This window comes from Thamnophis elegans, chromosome 2, assembly GCF_009769535.1.
Source record: "Thamnophis elegans isolate rThaEle1 chromosome 2, rThaEle1.pri, whole genome shotgun sequence".
Taxonomy (NCBI): Eukaryota; Metazoa; Chordata; class Lepidosauria; order Squamata; family Colubridae; genus Thamnophis; species Thamnophis elegans.
Genome location: NC_045542.1, coordinates 159,037,920 through 159,061,141, shown reverse-complemented (window position 1 = coordinate 159,061,141; position 23,222 = coordinate 159,037,920). Strand labels below are relative to the sequence as shown.

Sequence of the window (23,222 nt, the reverse complement as noted above, 5' to 3'; positions counted from 1 at the left end):
GTGTGGCCTGCTTTGTGGGAGTGGCTTGCCAGCCATGTGACCGAGTGGGAGTGGCTCGGCAATCATGTGACTGGGTGGGCGTGGCCAACTTGTAAAATGTGGTGAAACTCACTTTTAACAATGCTCTTGCTAAGCAACCAAAATGTTGGCTCAGAAACTCTGGCATTTGAAGCACGCAAGTCTTAAAGCTGTCAAGTTACAGATCCTTGCACCCCTAACCCTTTAGAAAAATAATCCCAGAGATGTTCAAACTTGACAGCTTTAAGACTTTAAGGTTTAGATAGGATTCTTAGCGGGCGGGCGGGGCAGCCAATCAGTGAGAGACGGGCAGGGCAAGCGTGGTTCAGACGGGCAGGGGGAGGGAGCTGGAACCAGTTCTAAACGGCACGGTAGATTTGTGGAAGCTGTTATATAGAAGAGGTTAGAACTGGCAGGAACTCACCCCTGAATAAGAGGTGATTTACTTCTGAAACACTATAGAAGGAGATTTGAAATTTCTCCCTTGTGTTTAAAGGTACATGTCTTATAATGTTGGGCCTGATATCGAAATCATTCCCACAATCTGGATCCTTTTATAGTTTCTCTCCTGTATGTGTCCTCCGATGTTTCACAAGCACAGAAGAGTAACTGAAACTTTTCTTACACTCTGGGCATTCATATGGTTTCTCTCCTGTGTGAGTCCTCTGGTGTCTCACCAAGTGTGAATTCTGAATGAAACTTTTCCCACATTCAGGACATTCAAAGGGCTTCTCTCCGGTGTGAGACCTTTGATGTATCACCAGGTTGGAATACTGAATGAAACATTTCCCACAGTCAGGACATTCAAAGGGTTTCTCTCCAGTGTGTGTCCTCTGGTGTATTACTAGACTGGAATTGAGACTGAAACGTTTACCACAATCAGGACATTCAAAGGGTTTCTCTCCAGTATGAGTCCTTTGATGTATCACAAGATTAGATTGGTAACTGAAACTTTTCCCACACTCAAGACATTCAAAGGGTTTCTCTCCTGTGTGAGTGCTCTGGTGATTCATCAGGTTGGAATTCTGACTGAAACTTTTCCCACACTGTGGACACTCATACGGTTTCTCTCCTGTGTGAGTCCTCTGGTGTTTCACCAGGTGCGAATTTGAAATGAAACTTCTTCCACAAACTGGACACTCATAAGGTTTCTCTCCTGTGTGAGTCCTCTGGTGGTTCACTAGGTCAGAATTCTTTCTGAAACTTTTCCCACATTCAGGACATTCAAAGGGTTTCTCTCCGGTGTGAATCCTCTGGTGTATCTGTAGTTGAGAATTCTCACTGAAACTTTTCCCACAATCAGGACATTCAAAGGGTTTCTCTCCAGTATGAGTCCTCTGGTGTATCACAAGATTTGAATGGTAACCAAAACTTTTCCCACAATCAAGACATTCAAAGGGTTTCTCTCCTGTGTGAGTCCTCTGGTGGTTCACCAGGTTGGAATTCTGACTGAAACTTTTCCCGCACTGTGGACACTCATATGGTTTCTCTCCAGTATGAGTCCTCTGGTGTCTCGCCAGGTGGGAATTTGCAAGGAAACTTTTTCCACAAACTGGACACTCATAAGGTTTCTCTCCTGTATGAATCCGCTGGTGTATCACCAGGTAGGAATTCTGACTGAAACGTTTCGCACAATCAGGACATTCAAAGGGCTTTTCTCCTGAGTGAGTTCTCTGGTGTCTCACCAAAGTGAAATTGTAACCAAAACGTTTCCCACAATCGGTACATTTAAAGGGTTTGTCTCCTGTGTGAGTTCTCTGGTGTATCACCAGGTGGGAATTTGTAATGAAACTTTTCCCACAAATTGGACACTCACATGGTTTCTCCTTGGTGTGAGTATTCTGATGTATCACCAGATTGCCATGCTTGCGAAAGCATTTACCACATTGAGAGCAGTTGTAGGGCATCTGTCCTCTGTGGATCTTTCTATGAACCACAGGAGAACTATTCTGACAAAAGCTTTTGTCACATTCGTAGCATTAATATGGCTTTTTTCCTGTCTATCGTCTTATACATAATCAGTTGTGATTTGCAATCTGTGCTTTCCACACAACAGGCACATCTATGGAGCTTTTCCACCACCGATATTATTGAGGGGATCAAAAATATCTGTGATACCGTTTAGTTTTGCTTTGATTGCAGCCGTTTTCTTCCTCCCAGTTCAAGGCCTGTATTAATGTCTGCCTGTTATGACTCCTTCAGATGCTTTCCCAGATCACGCTTCAGATGTCAGTTCAGAGGAAGATGAACCACTTCCGGGCACATCTGGAGGGGAGTTGATCAATGGCTCCAGTCAGTTGTCTGACAAGGATTTGGCTGAAGCACAGCTGCAGCAGGAGTCCTGAGGCTTTGCTTGGGGAAAGCATGCAGCTGCAGCCAGTCAGTGAGGAAGAACTGTCTTCTGCCCCTAATCCAAGGCAGAGAAAAGGCAGGAACAGAGGTCAGACAGATTACTCGCGAGGGGAAAGCCTCGCCCTTCTTTAAGGGCTGCAACGGAAGCTGGCTAATTAGCACAGCACAAAGAGAGAAGCGATGCTGGGAACGTCCTCATTTACTAGCTGTGTGTTTTATGGTTGGTGTGACTCTTGCCTCACTTTACATTGACACCATGCCTTGATTTGTCTCGTGCCTTGTGAACTCTGGACATTCCTTGCCTCGTGAATCCTCTTGTATTGTGGATTTAGTTTTGCCTGGTAGGTTTATTTTGATGAGGAAACGTCCAGGTGCCTTGTGTACTCTTTGGCCGTTGCACTGTAGACTAGCATTGGTCTGTTTGTTGCTGGACTTAATTGGGACTGTTCTGGGGTTTTGGTGAAGGGAGTTGCTGGGGATTATTAAAAAACCCACGAAACCAGAGTTACGTGTCTGTACGTGAGCGGCACAGCATACTATGTGGCTACCCAATTCCTGGGCGATCAATATTTCTGAGGAAGTCAAAAATATGGATGATCCTTTGGTTAGTGATGCTTTGATTTAGTGGCGATTTTCTTCCTCCCAGAGCGAGGCCTGCATTATTCTCTGTCCTATATCACTATCCAATTGATCATTTCCTCCCCACTGACTTCCAGGTATTTCCCTTTTTTTTTGAATGGAAAAATAATCTCCCTTGATCTTTCATGTAATGTATCCTTGAATTCCACACACACTACTTTGTCCAGCTCAAAATCTCTTCTTGGTTTTCTCTTTTTTCTCTATCACCTGCTCGGGGAAGAGAAGAATTGTGTGGTTTTTGAAGGAAATGGAAAAAACTTTGATTTCTGGCTTGATTGGCTTTCTTTTTCAATGTTGCTTCTTATTCTCAGTCATCCGGAGTGCTGTTATAGCCATCCTCTTTGTCTATAAGTTTCAAAGAAAATGTAACTTTATAAACGGTTGCAAAATGTGTGAAAAAAGAAAAGGTATGAATGAAAAGTAAAAATGCCACAATGCTAGAATAACCTCTGACATTAATTATGATTCATTTGACTACCAACATCAAATACACATTCAGTCATTAAATTCACTTGTTGACTTGGGTCAGACACAAATTCTGAGCCCTGTAAAGGGTTATCATCAAATACGGTCAGGTGAAAAAGAAGGAACACCCTTTTTGAGTTCTATGATTTTACATATCATCACATAGGAAAAATCACCTGGTCCTTAGCAGTTCTTAAAAATGGGTAAATGTAACCTCAAATGAACAACAAATTACACCTGTCATCTTTTTTGTTTACAAAAAGAAAGCCAAAATGGAGAAGAGAAAAAACGTGAAAAACTAAGGACACTCTTACTGCTTCTATAGGTATGAAAAGGCGAAGTAGCAGCCAAATGCTGCTAATCAAGCGCTCTTGATAAATTATCATCAGCAAGTGTGACTACATCTATAAAAGCCAAAGTTGTAGGAGTTTTCTGGTTGACTATAAACTTTTCTCTATACTACAGTATTCTAGAGCCAAATGTGAGGCCATCTATCCAACAGCTAAAGAACAGCTAAAGCTTGGCCAACATCGGGTTATGCAACAGGACAATGATTGCAAGCTTACCAGCAAATCCACAAAATTCCAGACCTCAATCTGATTGAAATACTGTAGTGGGATCTCAAGATATCTGGGCATAAACAAATGCCCACAAACCTCGATGTTGTAAAGGGTGGGCAAAAATCCCTCCACAACAATGCAAGAAACTGATGAAGTCATACAGAAAACAATTACTTGCAGTTACTGCTGCTAAAGGTGAGAATAGAATAGAATAGAATAGAATAGAACAGAATAGGAGTTGGAAGGGACCTTGGAGGTCTTCAACTGAAACGCCCCTGTTTAGGTAGGAAACCTTACACCACATCAGAAAGTCTTAGGTTGTGGAGAAGAAGGCGGGGCTTAGCAGTGAGAAGATGGAGTTTTAGGCTACTCCTGAAATTCCTCTATACCAAAGGATTTTTGGACGGGTTCTTTGAACCCCAGCTGTCCCGAAGACGACAGTGGAGGTGGGGAGGGACCCAGGACCCCAGAGATAATCGCAAATCTCTGGGGGAGGGTATTAACTCCCCGTGCCAATTCCTTTTTGGATTAGCTGTGTGCTAACTGAAACTGCAGGTCGCCCCTAAGAATGGAAGAAGTGATATCATCTGGTAAGCTGATTTTATTATCCAAGAGAGATTGTTCCTGTTAAAAATTAAGCTAATTGAAAACCAAACAACAGAAGATCAGCGGCGAATTAGCTTTTCTAATGGTTTTATGACTGGTGGTTACTCTACCTCTTAAATGCTTCAAGAAACTCCGCGATATTCTCCTCCCTCTGAATCTCCCTAAGTGGATCGTAAAACTTATTTCCTACTAACTAGCCCGTCACGATTCGACATTTTTATTACTTTACTATCCAGCTCTGTTTACAACTAGATAAGATTGACAGCCGGTAAGAGACTAAAAAAAAAAAAAAAAAGCAAAAAGTGCTTCGAAGCCTCTGGGGAAAAAAAAGAGAGCCTTTATTTTAACTACGACACATCATGGCGTCCCAAGATACTTCCAAGACTTCATTTCAGACTCTTTTCTCTGCGTGTAGAGAACTTTTTCATTCTTACCAAAGATTGGAAAGAAAATTGGATCAATTTATTCTAAAATATGAAGCTAAAACTGAGAACGTTGAATGCTTAAATGTTCCTGAAACACAAACGGAAAATGTGAGAAATGGTGTCTGGTCTATCTCAGAGGAAGAGAAGAGGGGGGAAGCCATAAAGACGACTCATTTAAAGAGACAGTGTGCAGAAGGAATGGAGAATCCACCCTTGAGAATTAAAGTTAAATTGGGAAGCTTTATAAACCAAGAACAACTTTATTACTTCATCACTGACATTCAGAATTCAAAGGTGCCGAAATGTTTTTGTTTGGACTTGCTTATGGAAACATTTGGTAAATTTATTCAACGAATGGCTACTGGACGGAGGAAACCTTGTGGCTGGTAGGACACAGGCTGACAGATGGCACAATAAAATTTAAAATTAGCTAGATCGGATTACTTTAATTTGTAATAGATATAGCTGAATAATGACTGATATGGATAGCAATATATATAATCTGGAACTGGCTGATAGATTGTTGAATACAATTGAAAACTAGTTAAAGCTAATTGCTTTTCTGTGTAACAAATATTGTTGAATAATAATTGATATTGATAGCAATGTATATAATGTGGAGTTGACATGATATTTAACAATGGGATATGAGAAAATACTTTTAGATTACACATAAAGAGTATTAACTATAATAATTAGCACTATTAAAAAACTAAATAGAATCCATACAATCCAATGTTAATTAATACTGGGAAAATGTTATGATATATGATATAATTGAATATTATGGATGTTTAGCTAAAATAGAATCTAGATTGGATCACTTCAATTTGTAATAGATATAGCTGAATAATGATTGATATAGATAGCAATATATATAATTTGGAATTGGTTGATAGATTGATGAATATAAATGAAAATTAGCTAAATTTAATTGCTTTTTTGTGTAACAGATATTGCTGAATAATAATTGATATTAATAGTAATGTATATAATGTGGAGTCGATATGATAACTAACAATTGGATATGAGAAAATACCTTTAGGGTATACATAAAGAGTATTAACTATAATAATTAGCACTATTAAAAAATTAAATAAAATGCATATAATTAAATGTTAATCAATATTGGGAAAATGTTAGGATATATGATATAATTGAATATTATGGATGTTTAGTTAAAATAGAATATGAGGATTTGATGAAAATAGAGGATTTTACAAATAAGTAAATGAACTGCCAGCATGTGTTATGGACTAATTCCTTAGCATAACTAAGGATGAAGGATGTTTAAATAATTATAATAATTAAAACCGGAGGTATAATGATGTTGATATGGCAAATATTCGAGCTAAGATACTTGAATTAATAGGAGTCAATCGAAGAGAAGCACCAAAACATGTTGTAACCAGTTGATATACTTCTTATTTTTTCATAATAGATACCTGTGTTTTGTTTTGTTTTTCTGATTGTTGTCTTTGTTTTTTTCTGTATTATCTGTAATTGATTGATATATTAAGAAAGATGTTGTACCAGCTTTAAACTAAAACTTAAAAAACATTTAATAAAAAAAAAAGAAAGTCTTAGGTTGTCACACATTTCCTCTATTCTGGCTTTTCTTTTGTAGAATAAATGGTGACATGATGTAATATGTCATATGTTCATCTGAGGTTGTATTTACCTCTAAGGACCAGATGATTTTTATTGTATTTTTGTATGTAAAACCATATAACTCAAAGAGGGTGGACTTTTGTATTTCACATGACTACATATCTGGAAGTGCTGGGGATATTTTAGAATATCTATAATTGTATAATTATAGATAATTATATATCTATAAGCATACAGAAGGGAAATCTACAGCTCTGCACAGATCTGCAAAGGTATATATGTGGAAAAATCCATGTTTTTAGCCTGAAAAATGTCCCAAGATGGTTAAAGTCAAACCTTCTGAGCCAACTTTAGAGATGTGGGGGCTTTAACTAATGAAATGATGCCTAAAACCTCCACAAGATTTGAAGCACCAGTTATACCCATGGAAGTCCTCAGCTCCAAATAAGGGCAGAAAATACTGTCCTACTGTCCACAATCCCTCTGGTGACATCCCCATTCAAGTAGTCCTCACGCTTGGGACTGGCATTTGTGTCACTAAGCAGCCTGATAAGGAAGCATGATGTCACATGACAGTGGAAACTTACATCTATCCCTTTGCAGTTGTTAAGGGAATCCCCGTGGCTTGTTAAAGGCAATTTCACACGGCTACGACTTCTTGCCAGTATCCCCCACTGACTTTGCCTATGAGAAACTAGCTGGGAGGGTCACAAATGGGGATCATGATGATGGGATGCTGCGACCATCATAAATGTTCACCGGTTGGCAGCACCCGAACCAAACAGGCCAACTTTCCCCCGGATTCTCCTCCGACTCGTCCTCAACTCACCTTCCAGCTGATGCTTTGATCCTTGGAAAAGCACAAATAACCCTCTGCACGCCACCTTCCTCCCATGAGTGATCCGGAAGAGGAAGTTCCTCTGCGCGTCTCCTCGCTCACCCCCCCATCCTGTCTAGTAACACAGTACTCGATGGTTTCACTTTTAGCTCCGACAGATGCCGCTCTTGTGTTGGCTTTCTAATCGCGGATGCTGCCTATCTGGCCACCGTCTCGTCCTCGGAGGTCGAAAAACAGGCTTGTCCTGTCTCTGCCTCAGGCATCTGCCAGATGTTTCCACTGAACACATGCAATGTGAAACTAGCACGTGAAGTTTCGCTACGTGCGGAGTCTTAAAGGATCCTGAAGTTCGGACAGAATTACGGAATGGGAGTTGGAAGGACCACCTCTCCAAGCAGGAGACCCGATACAGTTCTGGACAAACGGCTGTGCAGTCTCCTCTTTAGAAAATCCCATTGTTGGAGCTCCCACAATTCCTGGAGGCAAAGCTGTTCCACTGATTGATTGGATTCACCCACAGGGACTCTCTCAATTCTAGGAAGGATTTATATATATATAATATATATAATTCTCCGTTACTTTTTGTCCTACTTCCAGGCACTTTGGGGAATAGGTGGACCCCTCTTTTCTCTGTCAGACCCTCAGTTAGTCAAAGACTCCTATCTCTTAGCCGTTCTCTGCATTAAATTACACATACCCAGGGCAGGGGTGGGTTGCTGCCGGGATTACTGCCGTTTCGGAGTGCGGACAATTTTTATTATTGCAGTATTATCAATAAACTTATACGCTCAAGCACAGTTTGAGGCAACTGTGTCTTGCCTTGCCATAATGATCACAGCAACCCTGACAATACTCATTTTTTCCTTGTAAAAAGTTATTGATGGTTCTTACACAATGTTTTTAAAAATGAAGCATTTCCCACTGTATATTGCTTTCCTCACATTGCCGCCACCAGGGAGATGCCACAAATATGCCAGCATCTTAGTCTTGCTATCAAGAGCACACAGGAGTTGCTAATAAAGCTGGAAACCCTGTGATCAAAACCAAGATCCCTTTTCTCCTCAACTCAATAGTGAGGTCATCTCCATCAGACTGATCTGCAAGGTGAAACAGCCTTTACATGTGAAATTTTACATTGCTTTTTTACCTAGGCCTTGGGCCTACTAACCGCACACCTTTCACCCCTCCCACCTGTTGAAGATCTCCTGGAGGCAGCCAACATTTTCAGTGCACCCACAATTCCTTAATGTGGTCTAAAGTGTTAAGATACAAAAAATCAGTTTCTCCCTTGTCCCCCATGATTATACAATACAATACAATACAATACAATACAATACAATACAATACAATACAATAGCAGAGTTGGAAGGGACCTTGGAGGTCTTCTAGTCCAACCTGCTTCCTAGGCAGGAAACCCTACACCCTTTCAGACAAATGGCTATCCAACATCTTCTTAAAGACTTCCAGTGTTGGGGCATTCACAACTTCTGGAGGCAAGTTGTTCCACTGATTAATTGTTCTAACTGTCAGGAAATTTCTCCTCAGTTCTAAGTTGCTTCTCTCCTTGATTAGTTTCCACCCATTTCTTCTTGTTCTACCTTCAGGTGCCTTGGAAAATAGTTTGACTCCTTCTTTTTTGTGGCAACTTCTGAGATATTGGAATACTGCTATCATGTCTCCCGTAGTCCTTCTTTCTATTAAACTAGACATACCCACTCCGTGCAACTGTTCATGTTTTAGTCTTCAGTCTCCTAATCATCTTTGTTTCTCTTCTCTGCACTCTTTTGAGAGTCTCCATATCTTTTCTACATCGTGGTGACCAAACCTCTCGAGTCAGTAGCCGAGCTAGCGGTTGAGTTCCCTAGACTTATAGTTCTGGGGGACTTTAACTTGCCTTCGCTCGGTGAACACTCTGATGGAGCGCAGGAGTTCATGGCTTCCATGACAGCCATGGGCTTGACTCAAGTAATTCGAGGCCCAACTCACTCAGCAGGTCACACGCTTGACCTCGTATTCCTCTCGGAGCAGTGGAGTTACGATCTTGGTCTGAGGGGTAATGAGATCATACCCCTGTCGTGGTCAGACCACTACCTACTGAGGCTAGACTTCCGGAGGCCAAACCCCCACCGTAGGAGGAGGAACCGACCAGCTGGTTCCGCCCCAAGCGACTGATGGATCCTGTTAGGTTCCAGACGGAGCTTGGGGTTATTCCTGATACCCTCGCCCACAGTTCGGCGGAGACCCTCGTCGCTGCCTGGCACTCGGCAGCTTCGGAGTCTCTAGACCGGATTGCGCCGCTACGGCCCCTCCGGGTCAGCGGCCCCCGGAGGCCTCCTTGGTTCACTGAGGAGCTCCGGGAGGTAAAGCGCCGGAGGAGATGCCTAGAGCACTCGTGGAGGTCCGATAGGTCCGAGTCGAAACGGGCACTTTTAACAGCATGCACCAAGGAGTATATTCGGACTTTAAGAACAACAAATAGAACATACATTGCCTCCTTAGTAGCGTCCGCCGAGTCCCGCCCAGCCGCCCTGTTTAGAATAACCCGCTCCCTCCTAAATAGGAGGGAGACGGGGGACTCCTTACAGGGTAAGGCTGAGGAGTATGTCCAGTTCTTGGCGGACAAAATTGCCCGGTTTCGAGCGGACCTGGACTCCACCCCAGTAGATCCAGCCGAGACACAAGGAGAAAACTTGGCAAACCATCTCTGGGTTGAGTTTCAGGAAGTTGCCTCTGGGGATGTGGACAAGGCTATGCGAGCTGTGAGTGCCTCCACCTGCATACTGGACCCGTGTCCCTCCTGGCTGGTTGCCAACAGCAGTGAGGTGACACGAGGCTGGATCCAGGCGGTTGTTACCGCTTCTCTTCGGGAGGGGTACTTTCCCACCGCGCTCAAGACAGCGGTGGTAAGACCCCTCCTGAAGAAGCCGTCTCTGGATCCAGCTGTTCTTAATAACTATCGTCCAGTCTCCAACCTCCCCTTTGTAGGGAAGGTTGTGGAGAAGGTGGTGGCTCTCCAGCTTCAGCGTACCTTGGAGGAAGCTAACTATCTTGACCCCTTCCAGTCTGGCTTCAGACCCGGTTACAGCACAGAAACCGCTTTGGTCGCATTGACTGATGATCTCTGGAGAGCTAGAGATGGAGGCCATGCTTCCATCCTAGTTCTCCTGGACCTCTCAGCGGCTTTCGATACCATCGACCATGGTATCTTTCTGCGACGACTGTGGGAGATAGGGGTGGGCGGCACTGTTTTGCAGTGGTTCTCCTCCTATCTCTCGGACAGGTCGCAGTCGGTGTTAGTGGGGGGGCAGAGATCGTCCCTGAGGCCCCTAACCTATGGGGTGCCGCAGGGGTCGGTCCTATTCCCCCTACTATTTAACATTTACATGAAACCGCTGGGCGAGATCATCCGAAGGCACGGGATAAAATACCACCAATATGCGGACGATACACAGTTGTATCTGTCCGCCCCGTGCCAACTCGATGAAGCGGTGGACGTGATGAACCGGGGACTGGAAGCCGTTAAAGACTGGATGAGAGCAAACAAGCTGATACTCAACCCAGACAAGACCGAGTGGCTGTTGTGTTTCCCTCCCAAAAATTTGACCAACATACCATCACTCAGGCTGGGGGGACAAAATTTATACCCCTCAGAAAGGGCCCGCAACTTGGGAATCCTCCTGGATTCACAGCTAACTTTTGACCACCATCTCTCAGCTGTGACCAGGGGGGCATTTGCCCAGGTTCGCCTGGTGCGCCAGTTGCGGCCCTACCTGAATCGGGAGGCCCTCACAACAGTCACTCGAGCCCTTGTGATCTCTAGGCTGGAATACTGTAATGTGCTCTACATGGGGCTGCCCTTGAAGAGCATCCGAAGACTTCAGCTAGTCCAGAATGCGGCCGCGCGAGTGATCGTGGGCGCACCACGGTTCGCCCACATAACACCCATCCTCCGTGAGCTGCACTGGCTACCTGTTGGTCTCCGGGTGCACTTCAAGGTCTTACTCACCACCTATAAAGCACTCCATGGTAGTGGATCTGGCTATTTGAGAGACCGCCTTCTGCCAATTACCTCCCTGCGTCCCATCAGATCGCATAGAGTTGGCCTCCTCCGTATTCCATCCGCCAGTCAGTGCCGACTGGCGACTACTCGGAGGAGAGCCTTCTCTGTTGCGGCTCCGACACTATAGAACAATCTCCCCGTGGAGATTCGTACCCTCACCACCGTCCAGGCCTTCCGCACAGCCCTCAAGAACTGGCTAGCCCGTCAGGCCTGGGGATAATCTTATTTTCGCCCCTCCCGAATGCAGAGTGAATGTTGAGTTTTACTGTCTAATTTACTTTGTGCACATTTCTTTTTGGTATTGTCCTACACTCCCCTTCCTTTTTTTGATTGTAAGCCGCCCTGAGTCCCCTCAGGGAAAAGGGCGGCCTATAAATAAACAAATAAAAAAAAAAAATCAATCAAACCTGAATGCAGTATTCCAAGTGTGGCCTTACCAAGGCATTATAAAGTGGTATTAACACTTCACGTGATCTTGATTCTATCCCTCTGTTTATGCAGCCTAGAACTGTGTTGGTTTTTTGGGCAGCTGCTGCACACTGCTGGCTCATATTTAAATGGTTGTCCACTAGAACTCCAAGATCCCTTTCACAGTTACTACTGTTGAGGAACGTACTAGCTATACTGCACCTATGCATTTTGTTTTTGTTGCCTAAATGTAGAACCTTACTCTTTTCACCATTGAATTTCATTTTATTAGATAGTGACAGTTCAAGTTTGTCAAGGTCCTTCTGTGTCTTAAGCCTATCTTCTGAAGTGTTGCTATTCCTGCCAGCTTGGAGTCATATGTAAATTTGATGAGTTCCCCATTTATTCCCTCATCCAAGTGATTGATGAAGATGTTGAAGAGTACTGGGTGTAAAACAGAGCCTTGTAGTACTCCACTGTATACTTCCCTCCATGTAGATGCAGTTCCATTGAGGGCTACACGTTGAGTGCGGTTGGTCAGCCAGTTACTATATTATGATATTATGTCCCAGTAGCAGGCACCATTTTGGCCCTGACGCTGAGAGAGAGGGGGGGGGGAGGGAGGGAGGGAGGGGGGGAGGGAGAGCTGGCCAGCCACTCCCACCCGATCACATGGCAGGCAAGCCACTCCCACTAAGGAGGCCACACCCACAGAGTAGGTTCAAATTTTTTTTTGAAACTTCCCACTGGATGAATCATAGGGACACTGAAAATAACAGTTGCTTCCAGGACAGAGGCATGAGGCCTGGAGATGCCTTCCTTTCCCAATATGAGAATCAGAGGTCTTTAAAAGAAACAGAGGAGGAGAGTGTGAGGCCTGGTAGGGTGGGGGTCTGGGCTAAGGACTGCAGGGACCCAGGAGGAGAGGAAAAAAGCCTATGGGGACCCTGTGGGTGGGGCCTGGAGAGTCCTATTTGGGAAATCCTGGGGTACACTGTGTTGGAATAATAGGCCTAAAGGGACCCTGTCAGGGCGGGACCCAAGGCTTGGTGTAGAGGTAAGGTGACCAGATTTTGAGATTGGTAAAGAGGGATACCTTTGACCGGGGTGGGGGGGGGTGATTAAAAATTTTATACAGAGCAACAAAAACTTTCATATAATGCAAAAATAGTATTGTAATGTTTTTTTTATTTCAACATAACTACAATTTACAAATATAGCAATAGCAGATTTTTTATATACCGCTTCATAGGGCTTTCAGCCCTCTCTAAGCGGTTTACAGAATCAGCATATTGCCCCCAACAACAATCCAGGTCCTCATTTTACCTACCACGGAAGGATGGAAGGATGAGTCAACCCTGAGCCGGTGAGATTTGAACCGCTGAACTGCTGATCTAGCAGTCAGCTGAAGTGGCCTGCAGTACTGCACTCTACCCACTGCGCCACCTCGGCTCTTTATAAATATAAATTGTAACTGTTGCCAAACATCAAAATTTTGATCACGTGACCATGGGGATGATGCAATGGTCGCTAAGTGTGAAAATGGTCGCTAAGTGTGAAACATGTTCATCAATCATTTTTTATAATGCCATTGTAACTTTGGTCACTAAGCCCATTATACCACCTTTCTTGCCACAGTTCTTAAGTGAATAACTGCAGCTGGTATTTTGCATTTTGGATAGAATCTTTTTTTAAATAGCCTAAGACAATTTAAAAAAAGAATCCACACAGAATAAATTGAAGTAAAACATTTCAAACTATTCTTTCTATGCACAATATATTTCAAAGTATTGTGCATAGAATTTTTAAACATGGTTTCACTTCAATTTATTTTGGATAGAATCTTTTTTTAAATAGTCTAAGACAATTTAAAAAAAGAATCCACACAGAATTTTAAAAAATCCTATGCACAATAAATAAAATATTATTTTAAAATACATTAAAAAAATAAAAGAAAAAAACCCAGCTCACTTACCAGCAGGCTTGCACTCCAAGTCAACCCAGAATGATGTAGATGTTAATACAAAGAACTGAGCAAATTGACATGGTGAAATTAGTCACGGAAATATTTTTCAAAGAAACCACCATTTTTTTCCACACGAGCAGCCCTCCAACCTCCGTGCCCCTCCCCTCTGGAAAATCCAGGAAGAAACACTCGCGACCTCTCTAGCCACGTATTTCCTGGAGCTCTATGGTACTAGGTCATTTTTTCTTATAAAATGAGGTAAAAGGGGCACTGGGGGGGGGTTCCGTTTTCTTGCTTTAAAGTTTTAATATCTTCAATGAAAGTACTGAGACAGACAGGTTAGACAGAATGTCTTTTGTCTTGCCCTGGTTAGGATTTCTTAAGCAAATCCACTGGGCTTTCAACATGAAGCCAGAAAATCGGGACTTTTTAAAAATGCCCCGGGACACGGGACAAATTGTTATAAAGCGTGAACGTCCCGTTGAAATCGGGACGTCTGGTCACCTTATGTAGAGGAGGCCTGGCTCTGCGTCCCTCCTCCAAGGGTTTCCCCACACCTGAGGTAGCCAGTGTTCCACTTCATAACTCGCCCATTCATGTAAGTACATCAGTAAGAGCAGGGGGTAGAGTTAATTAAGCAAAGCAGGATCTCAACCGTTACTGGAAGGCCCCATTGCAGTTGTATCTCAAGAACTACTTGTATGCTGGCTAGGGAATTTGGGGCTCAAAATCCCAAGGACACCACAGTAGAAGGCTGAAATGTGGAAATTCCATAATCGACGTACAAAAAACACCACCCAAAAGCCTCTTTGCAGTAATTTCACAAAAGGAAATACCAAGAAACATCTGCTGATAAGTAGAAACAGGTAGTTAGCTTTTAACAGCCTACCATTTTCCACCTTATAATGTTAGAATAAACAAAAGTGGAGATGTCGGGCAGCCTTGCCTTGTGCCTTGGCAAAAACTCTGGGAAAGAAATCGGAAATTGACATTAGCCACACCATACAAAGAGAATCTTTATAAAATGTTCTATGGGTGGCATCTCCCCCCCCCCGCGGCAGGATTCGCTAAAATGTTTAGCAACATATTCCCAAAATGTTGAAAATATAAACAATCACCGGGCACATAATACCACATGTGGTGGACCTGTAAAAAAGAAAGATTTTGGTTACAAATTCAGATGTGGCTGAAAAAATTAGTTGGACAACGCATAGAATTCAAGAAAGAATTATTTCTATTATGTATTATAACAGAAGGCTATAGCAAAGGTTCAATATATCTAATACTTCACGTTCTAAGAGCAGCGAGAATGGTCTATGCACAGCAATGAAAAGGGAAAATACCCCTTCAGAAAAGGATGTTATTAACATGCACAGAAATGGATAGACTAATGTTAGAATTAAAATAAATGAAGGAGAGACAGATTATGACGCATGGAATAGATTTTATCAATGGCTGGAAACACGAGGTGAAAGTCAGAACATGAAAAAATTAGACTAAGTAGACCTGAAATATATCTATATTTATCTATTAGAATGAATTCATTGATCAATAATAATTTTAGAAGCATTGTGTAAGTAGTATATATGTTATTTGTCTTTCATTTTAGTTTCTATGGCAGATGAAACACCAGGACAGTCAAACTGTGTTCGATATACTTATATGTAAATAATAAAATATATTTTAAAAAATAGAAATGAAATTCAAGCCTTCTCTAAGCTCATCAACTTTTGCCTCATGTGTGCAATAAGAGCAGTGCTGGGTTCCAATTTTTTTTAGAACCTCTCCTGTAGGTGTGGCCTGCTTTGTGGGAGTGGCTTGCCAGCCATGTGACCGAGTGGGAGTGGCTCGGCAATCATGTGACTGGGTGGGCGTGGCCAACTTGTAAAATGTGGTGAAACTCACTTAACAATGCTCTTGCTAAGCAACCAAAATGTTGGCTCAGAAACTCTGGCATTTGAAGCACGCAAGTCTTAAAGCTGTCAAGTTATAAGATCGTTGCACTCCTAACCCTTTAGAAAAATAATCCCAGAGATGTTCAAACTTGACAGCATTAAGAGTTTAAGTTTTAGATAGGATTCTTAGCGGGCGGGCTGGGCAGCCAATCAGTGAGAGACGGGCGTGGCAAGCGTGGTGCAGACGGGCGGGGGAGGGAGCTGGAACCGGTTCTAAACGGCACGATAGATTTGTGGAACCTGTTATATAGAAGAGGTTAGAACTGGCAGGAACTCACCCCTGAATAAGAGGAGATTAAACTTCGGAAACACTATAGAAGGTGATTTGAAATTTTTCCCTTGTGTATAAAGGTACATGGCTTATAATGTTAGGCCTGATATGGAAATCATTCCCACAATCTGGATCCTTTCATAGTTTCTCTCCTGTATGTGTCCTCCGGTGTCTCACAAGCACAAAAGAGTAACTGAAACTTTTCTTACACTCTGGACATTCATATGGTTTCTCTCCTGTGTGAGTCCTCTGGTGTCTCACCAAGTGTGAATTCTGAATGAAACTTTTCCCACATTCAGGACATTCAAAGGGCTTCTCTCCAGTGTGAGACCTTTAATGTATCACTAAGTGTGAATTGTGAATGAAACTTTTCCCACATTCAGGACATTCAAAGGGCTTCTCTCCAGTGTGGACCTTTGATGTATCACTAAGTGTGAATTCTGAATGAAACATTTCCCACAGTCAGGACATTCAAAGGGTTTCTCTCCTGTGTGACTGCTCTGGTGATTCATCAGGTTGGAATTCTGACTGAAACTTTTCCCACACTGTGGACACTCATATGGTTTCTCTCCTGTGTGAGTCCTCTGGTGGTTCACCAGGTCGGAATTTGAAATAAAACTTCTTCTACAAACTGGACACTTATAAGGTTTCTCTCCTGTGTGAGTCCTCTGGTGGTTCACCAGGTCGGAATTTGAAATGAAACTTCTTCTACAAACTGGACACTTATAAGGTTTCTCTCCTGTGTGAGTCCTCTGGTGGTTCACCAGGTTGGAATTGTGACTGAAACTTTTCCCACACTCTGGACACTCATATGATTTATCTCCTGTGTGAGTCCTCTGGTGTCTCACCAGGTCAGAATTCTGACTGAAACTTTTCCCGCACTGTGGACACTCATATGGTTTCTCTCCTGTGTGAGTCCTCTGGTGTCTCACCAGGTAGGAATTCTGACTGAAACTTTTCCCACACTGAGGACACTCAAATGGTTTCTCTCCTGTGTGAATCCTTTGGTGGATCACCAGGTTGGAATTCCGACTGAAACTTTTCCCACACTGTGGACACTCATATGGTTTCTCTCCTGTGTGAGTCCTCTGGTGGTTCACCAGGTTGGAATTCTGACTGAAACTTTTCCCACACTGTGGACACTCATATGGTTTCTCTCCTGTGTGAGTCCTCTGGTGGTTCATCAGGTTGGAATTCTGACTGAAACTTTTCCCACACTGTGGACACTCATATGGTTTCTCTCCTGTGTGAGTCCTCTGGTGGTTCATCAGGTTGGAATTCTGACTGAAACTTTTCCCACAGTGTGGACAGTCATATAGGTTCTCTCCTGTGTGAGTCCTCTGGTGTTTCATCAGGTGGGAATTTGAAATGAAACTTCTTCCACAAAGTGGACACTCATAAGGTTTCTCTCCTGTGTGAGTCCTCTGGTGGTTCACCAGGTTGGAATTCTGAGTGAAACGTTTTGCACAATCAGGACATTCAAAGGGCTTCTCTCCAGTGTGAGACCTTTGATGTATCACCAGGTTGGAACACTGAATGAAACATTTACCACAGTCGGGACACTCATATAGTTTCTCTCCTGTGTGAGTCCTTTGGTGGTTCACCAGGTGGGAATTTGCAAGGAAACTTTTCCCACAATCAAGACATTCAAATGGTTTCTCTCCTGTGTGAATCCTCTGGTGCATCACAAGATTAGAATGGTAACCAAAACATTTCCCAGAATCAGGACATTCAAAGGGAATCTCTAATGTGTGAGTCCTCTGGTGGTTCACCAGGTTGGAATTCTGACTGAAACTTTTCCCACACTGAGGACACTCAAATGGTTTCTCTCCTTTGTGAGTCCTCTGGTGGTTCACCAGGTCAGAATTCTGACTGAAACGTTTCGCACAATCAGGACATTCAAAGGGTTTGTCTCCTGTGTGAGTCCTCTGGTGGTTCACCAGGGTGGAATTCTGACTGAAACTTTTCCCACACTGTGGACAGTCATATGGTTTCTCTCCTGTGTGAGTCCTCTGGTGTCTCACCAGGTGGGAATTTGCAATGAATCTTTTTCCACAAACTGTACACTCACATGGTTTCTCCCTGGTGTGAGTCCTCTGATGTATCACCAGATTGCCATGCTTGCGAAAGCATTTGCCACATTGAGAGCAGTAGTAGGGCATCTGTCCTCTATGAGTCTTTCTATGAACCACAAGAGAACTATTCTGACAAAAGCTTTTGTCACATTTGTAGCATTAATATGGCTTTTTTCCAGTGTGGATCGTCTTATGCATAATCAGTTGTGATTTGAAATCTGTGCTTTCCCCACAACAGGCACATCTATGGAGCTTTTCCACCACTGATATTATTGAGGAGGTCAAAAATATGTGTGATCCCGTTTTGTTTTGCTTTGATTGCAGCTGTTTGCTTCCTCCCAATTCGAGGCCTGTATTACTATCTGCCTGTGATGACTCCTTCAGATGCTTTCCCCGATCACTCTTCAGATGTCAGTTCAGAGGAAGATGAATCACCTCCAGCCAACATCTGGAGGGGAGTTGATCAATGGCTCCAGTCAGTTGTCTGACAAGGATTTGGCTGAAGCACAGCTGCAGCAGGAATCCTGAGGCTTTGGTTGCGGAAAGCATGCAGCTGCAGCCAGTCAGTGAGGAGGAAGAGGAACTGCCTTTTGCCCCTAATCAGTGGGAAATGGAAAATACTTTGATTTCTGGCTTGATTTGCTTTCCTTTTCAATGTTGCTTGTTATTCTCAGTCATCCGGAGTGCTGTTATAGCCATCCTCTTTGTCTATAAGTTTCAAAGAAAATGTAATTTTATAAACGGTTGCAAAATGTGTGAAAAAAGAAAAAGTATGAATGAAAAGCAAAAATGCCACAATGCTAGAATAACCTCTGACATTCATTATGATTCATTTGACTACCAAGATCCAAATTCAAATATTCATTCAATCATTAAATTCACTTGTTGACTTGGGTCAGTCACAAATTCTGAGCCCTGAAAAGGCTTATCATCAAATACAGTCAGGTGAAAAAGAAGGAACACCCTCTTCGAGTTCTATGATTTTACATATCATCACATAGGAAAAATCATCTGGTCCTTAGCAGTTTGTCCGGGTTTCAAATAACATCCAAAATTAAATCAGAGTCCATGGCAAAGTATTGCTCAAAGTTCCAATTTATTAAGAGATGTGTTGGCACATCTGGGAAGACATAAATCTCAGCTTCCTGGGTTTTCCCCACCCAGTTGAAAGTTCATGATCTTGCCCCCACACCCACAAGTACATCACATGGTCCAATCTTCCACTGTTATGCTGGCAGTTCCACCCATCCAGTTCCGGTCAGGTCCAGAGTTGTAGAAACAAAGGATGACCTTGGATTCTAGAAAGGAATTTTATTTTGGCAACATCACATTCTACTCCTTACTATTCCCCATCCCAATTCCCTACTAATGAAACAGCATAGTAGAACAGAATATTAGTGTGGCAGGCCAAAAAAACCAAAAGGAACCGGTTGCAGGCCTGATACAGTTCTTAAAAATGGGTAAATATAACCTCAAATGAACAACCTATTGGACTCATATCATCTTTTTCAAAAACTTTTTGTTAAAAAAAGCCAAAATGGAGAAGTGAAAAACTATAAAAAACTAAGGACACTCTTATTGCTTCCATAGGTATGAAAAGGCGAGGTAGCAGCCAAATGCTGCTAATCAAGTGTTCTTGATAAATTATCATCAGCAAGTGTGACTACATCTATAAAAGCCAAAGTTGTAGGAGTTTTCTGGTTGACTATAAACTCTTCTCTATACTACAGTATTCTAGAGCCAAATGTGAGGCCATCTGTCCAACAGCTAAACAACAGCTAAAGCTTGGCCAACATCAGGTTATGCAACAGGACAGTGATTGCAAGCTCACCAGCAAATCCACAACAGAATGGCTGAAAAAGGAAAGAATCAAGGTGTTGCAATGGCAGTCAAAATCCAGACCTCAATCTGATTGAAATGCTGTAGTGGGATTTCAAGAGATCTGCGCATAAACAAATGCCCACAAACCTCAATGAACTGAAGCGACGTTGTAAAGGGAGGGCCAAAATCCCTCCACAACAAGCAAGAAACTGATGAAGTCATACAGAAAACAATTACTGAAAAGTTACTGCTGCTAAAGGCGAGAATATAATAGAATGGAATAGAATAGAATAGGAGTTGGAAGGGACCTTGGAGGTCTCTAAGTGCAACGCCCCTGCTTAGGTAGGAAACCTTACACCACATCATAAAGTCTTAGGTTGTCACACATGTTTCCTCTATTTTGGCTTTTCTTTTGCAGAATAAATGGTGACATGTAATATGTCATATGTTCATCTGAGGTTGTATTTATCTACTTTTAAGAATTTATAAGGACCGGACGATTTTTATTGTATTTTGGTATGTAAAACCATATGACTCAAAGAGGGTACTTTTGTTTTTCACATGACTACATATGTGGAAGTGCTGGGGATATTTTAGAATATCTATAATTGTATAATTATAGATAATTATATATCTATAAACATACAGAGGGGATATTTGCAGCTCTACACAGATCTACAAAGGTATATATGTGGGAATATCCATGTTTTTAGCCTGAAAAATGTCCCAAGATGGTTAAAGTCAAACCTTCTGAGCTAACTTTAGAGATCTGGAGGCTTTAACTAATGAAATGATGCCTAAAACATCTGCAAGATTTGAAGCACCAGTTATACCCATGGAAGTCCTCAGCTCCAAATAAGGGCAGAAAATACTGTCCTACTGTCCACAATCCCTTTGGTGACATCCCCATTCAAGTAGTCCTCACGCTTGGGACTGGCCTTTGTGTCACCAAGGAGGAAGCATGACCTGGAAGCATGATGTCACATGACAGTCCCAACTTACATTTATCCCTTTGCAGTTGTTAAGCGAATCCCCGTGGCTTGTTAAAGGCAATTTCACATGGCTACGACTTCTTGCCAGTATCCCCCACTGACTTTGCCTATGAGAAACTAGATGGGAGGGTCACAAATGGGGATCATGATGGTGGGATGCTGCGACGATCATAAATGTTCACCGGTTGGCAGCACCGGAACCAAACAGGCCAACTTTCCCCCGGACTCTCCTCCGACTCGTCCTCAACTCACCTTCCAGCTGATGCTTTAATCCTTGGAAGAGCACAAATAACCCTCTGCACGCCACCTTCCTCCCATGAGTGATCCGGAAGAGGAAGTTCCTCTGCGCGTCACCTCCCCCCCCCCCATGCTGACTAGCAACGCAGTACTCGATGGTTTCAGTTTTAGCTCCGACAGATGCCGCTCTTGTGTTGGCTTTCTAATGGCGGATGCTGCCTATCTGGCCACCGTCTCGTCCTCGGAGGTCGAAAAACAGGCTTGTCCTGTCTCTGCCTCAGGCATCTGCCAGATGTTTCCACTGATTACATGCAATGTGAAACTATTTAGCACGTGAAGTTTCGCTACGTGCGGAGTCTTAAAGGATCCTGAAGTTCGGACAGAATTACGGAATGAGAGTTGGAAGGACCACCTCTCCAAGCAGGAGACCCGATACCGTTCTGGACAAACAGCTGTGCAGTCTCCTCTTTAGAAAATCCCATTGTTGGAGCTCCCACAATTCCTGGAGGCAAAGCTGTTCCACTGATTGATTGGATTCACCCACAGGGACCCTCTCAATTCTAGGAAGGATTTTTAAAAATATATATATAATTCTCCGTTACTTTTTGTCCTACTTCCAGGCACTTTGGGGAATAGGTCGACCCCTCTTTTCTGTGTCAGACCCTCAGTTAGTGAAACACTTCTATCTCTTAGCCGTTCTCTGCATTGAATTACACATACCCAGGGCAGGGGCGGGTTGCTGCTGGCATTACTGCCGTTTCAGAGTGCGCACAATTTTTATTATTACAGTATTAATAAACCTATACGCTCAAACACAGTTTGAGGCAACTGTGTCTTGCCTTGCCATAATGATCACAGCAACCCTGACAATACTCATTTTTTCCTTGTAAAAAGTTATTGATGGTTCTTACACAATGTGTTTTTAAAAATGAAGCATTTCCCACTGTATATTGCTTTCCTCACATTGCCGCCACCAGGAATATGCCACAAATATTCCAGCATCTTAGTCTTGCTATCATCAAGAGCACACAGGAGTTGCTAATAAAGCTGGAAACCCTGTGATCAAAACCAAGATCCCTTTTCTCCTCAACTCAATAGTGAGGTCATCTCCATCAGATTGATCTGCAAGGTGAAACACCCTTTACATGTGAAATTTTACATTGCTTTTTTACCTAAGCCTTGGGCCTACTAACCGCACACCTTTCACCCCTCCCACCTGTTGAAGATCTCCTGGAGGCTGCCAACATTTTCAGTGCACCCACAATTCCTTAATGTGGTCTAAAGCGTTAAGGTACAAAAAAAGCAGTTTCTCCTGAGCAAAGAAATGTCCTTCTGGGACTTCAAGTGGGGAAAAACTAGCCGAGGTGGCGCAGCGGTTAGAGTGCAGCACTGCAGGCTACTTCAGCTGACTGCAGTTCTGCAGTTCAAATCTCACCGGCTCAAGTTTGATTCAGCCTTCCATCCTTCCTAGGTGGGTAAAATGAGGACCCGGATTGTTGGGGGCAATATGCTGACTCTATAAACCGCTTAGAGAGGGCTGAAAGCCCTATGAAGCGGTATATAAGTCTAACTGCTATTGCTATTGCTAAAAAGACACTGGAGAAATGGAGGCTGCTTGGAAAGATGGTTTATTGGTGGACAGGGCAACATGGCTTGAGCCCTGAACAGAAAAGGTGATCACATGCTTTAATATTGGTGGAGAAGAAGAGAAGGGCTGAAGAAGGGGCTTGCTAGGCTTTTTATACCCTGTTTAGTCCCACCTCTCTGTTTCCTGTTACTGTGTAAGAAATGTATTCTGATTGATTGTCAGACACCCATGGGACCATGCAGGAGCTACTCTCTAGGCTGTGTTTTGAATCCAGGTATGGATGAGTTCTCAGATGCCATGTGGCCAGTTGAGTAAAGGGCCAATATTATCATGCT

General features: G+C 43.0%; 1 protein-coding gene across 1 annotated transcript in view; it reads right to left on the bottom strand.

Moving 5' to 3' along the window:
• Positions 1 to 23,222, bottom strand: part of LOC116523820 (zinc finger protein 208-like) — a 69,688-nt gene that overhangs the window by 22,142 nt on the left and 24,324 nt on the right. The window contains 2 exon segments of the mRNA XM_032238901.1: positions 629 to 1,689; positions 16,589 to 18,294. Coding sequence (XP_032094792.1) covers positions 629 to 1,689; positions 16,589 to 18,294 — 2,767 coding nt within the window.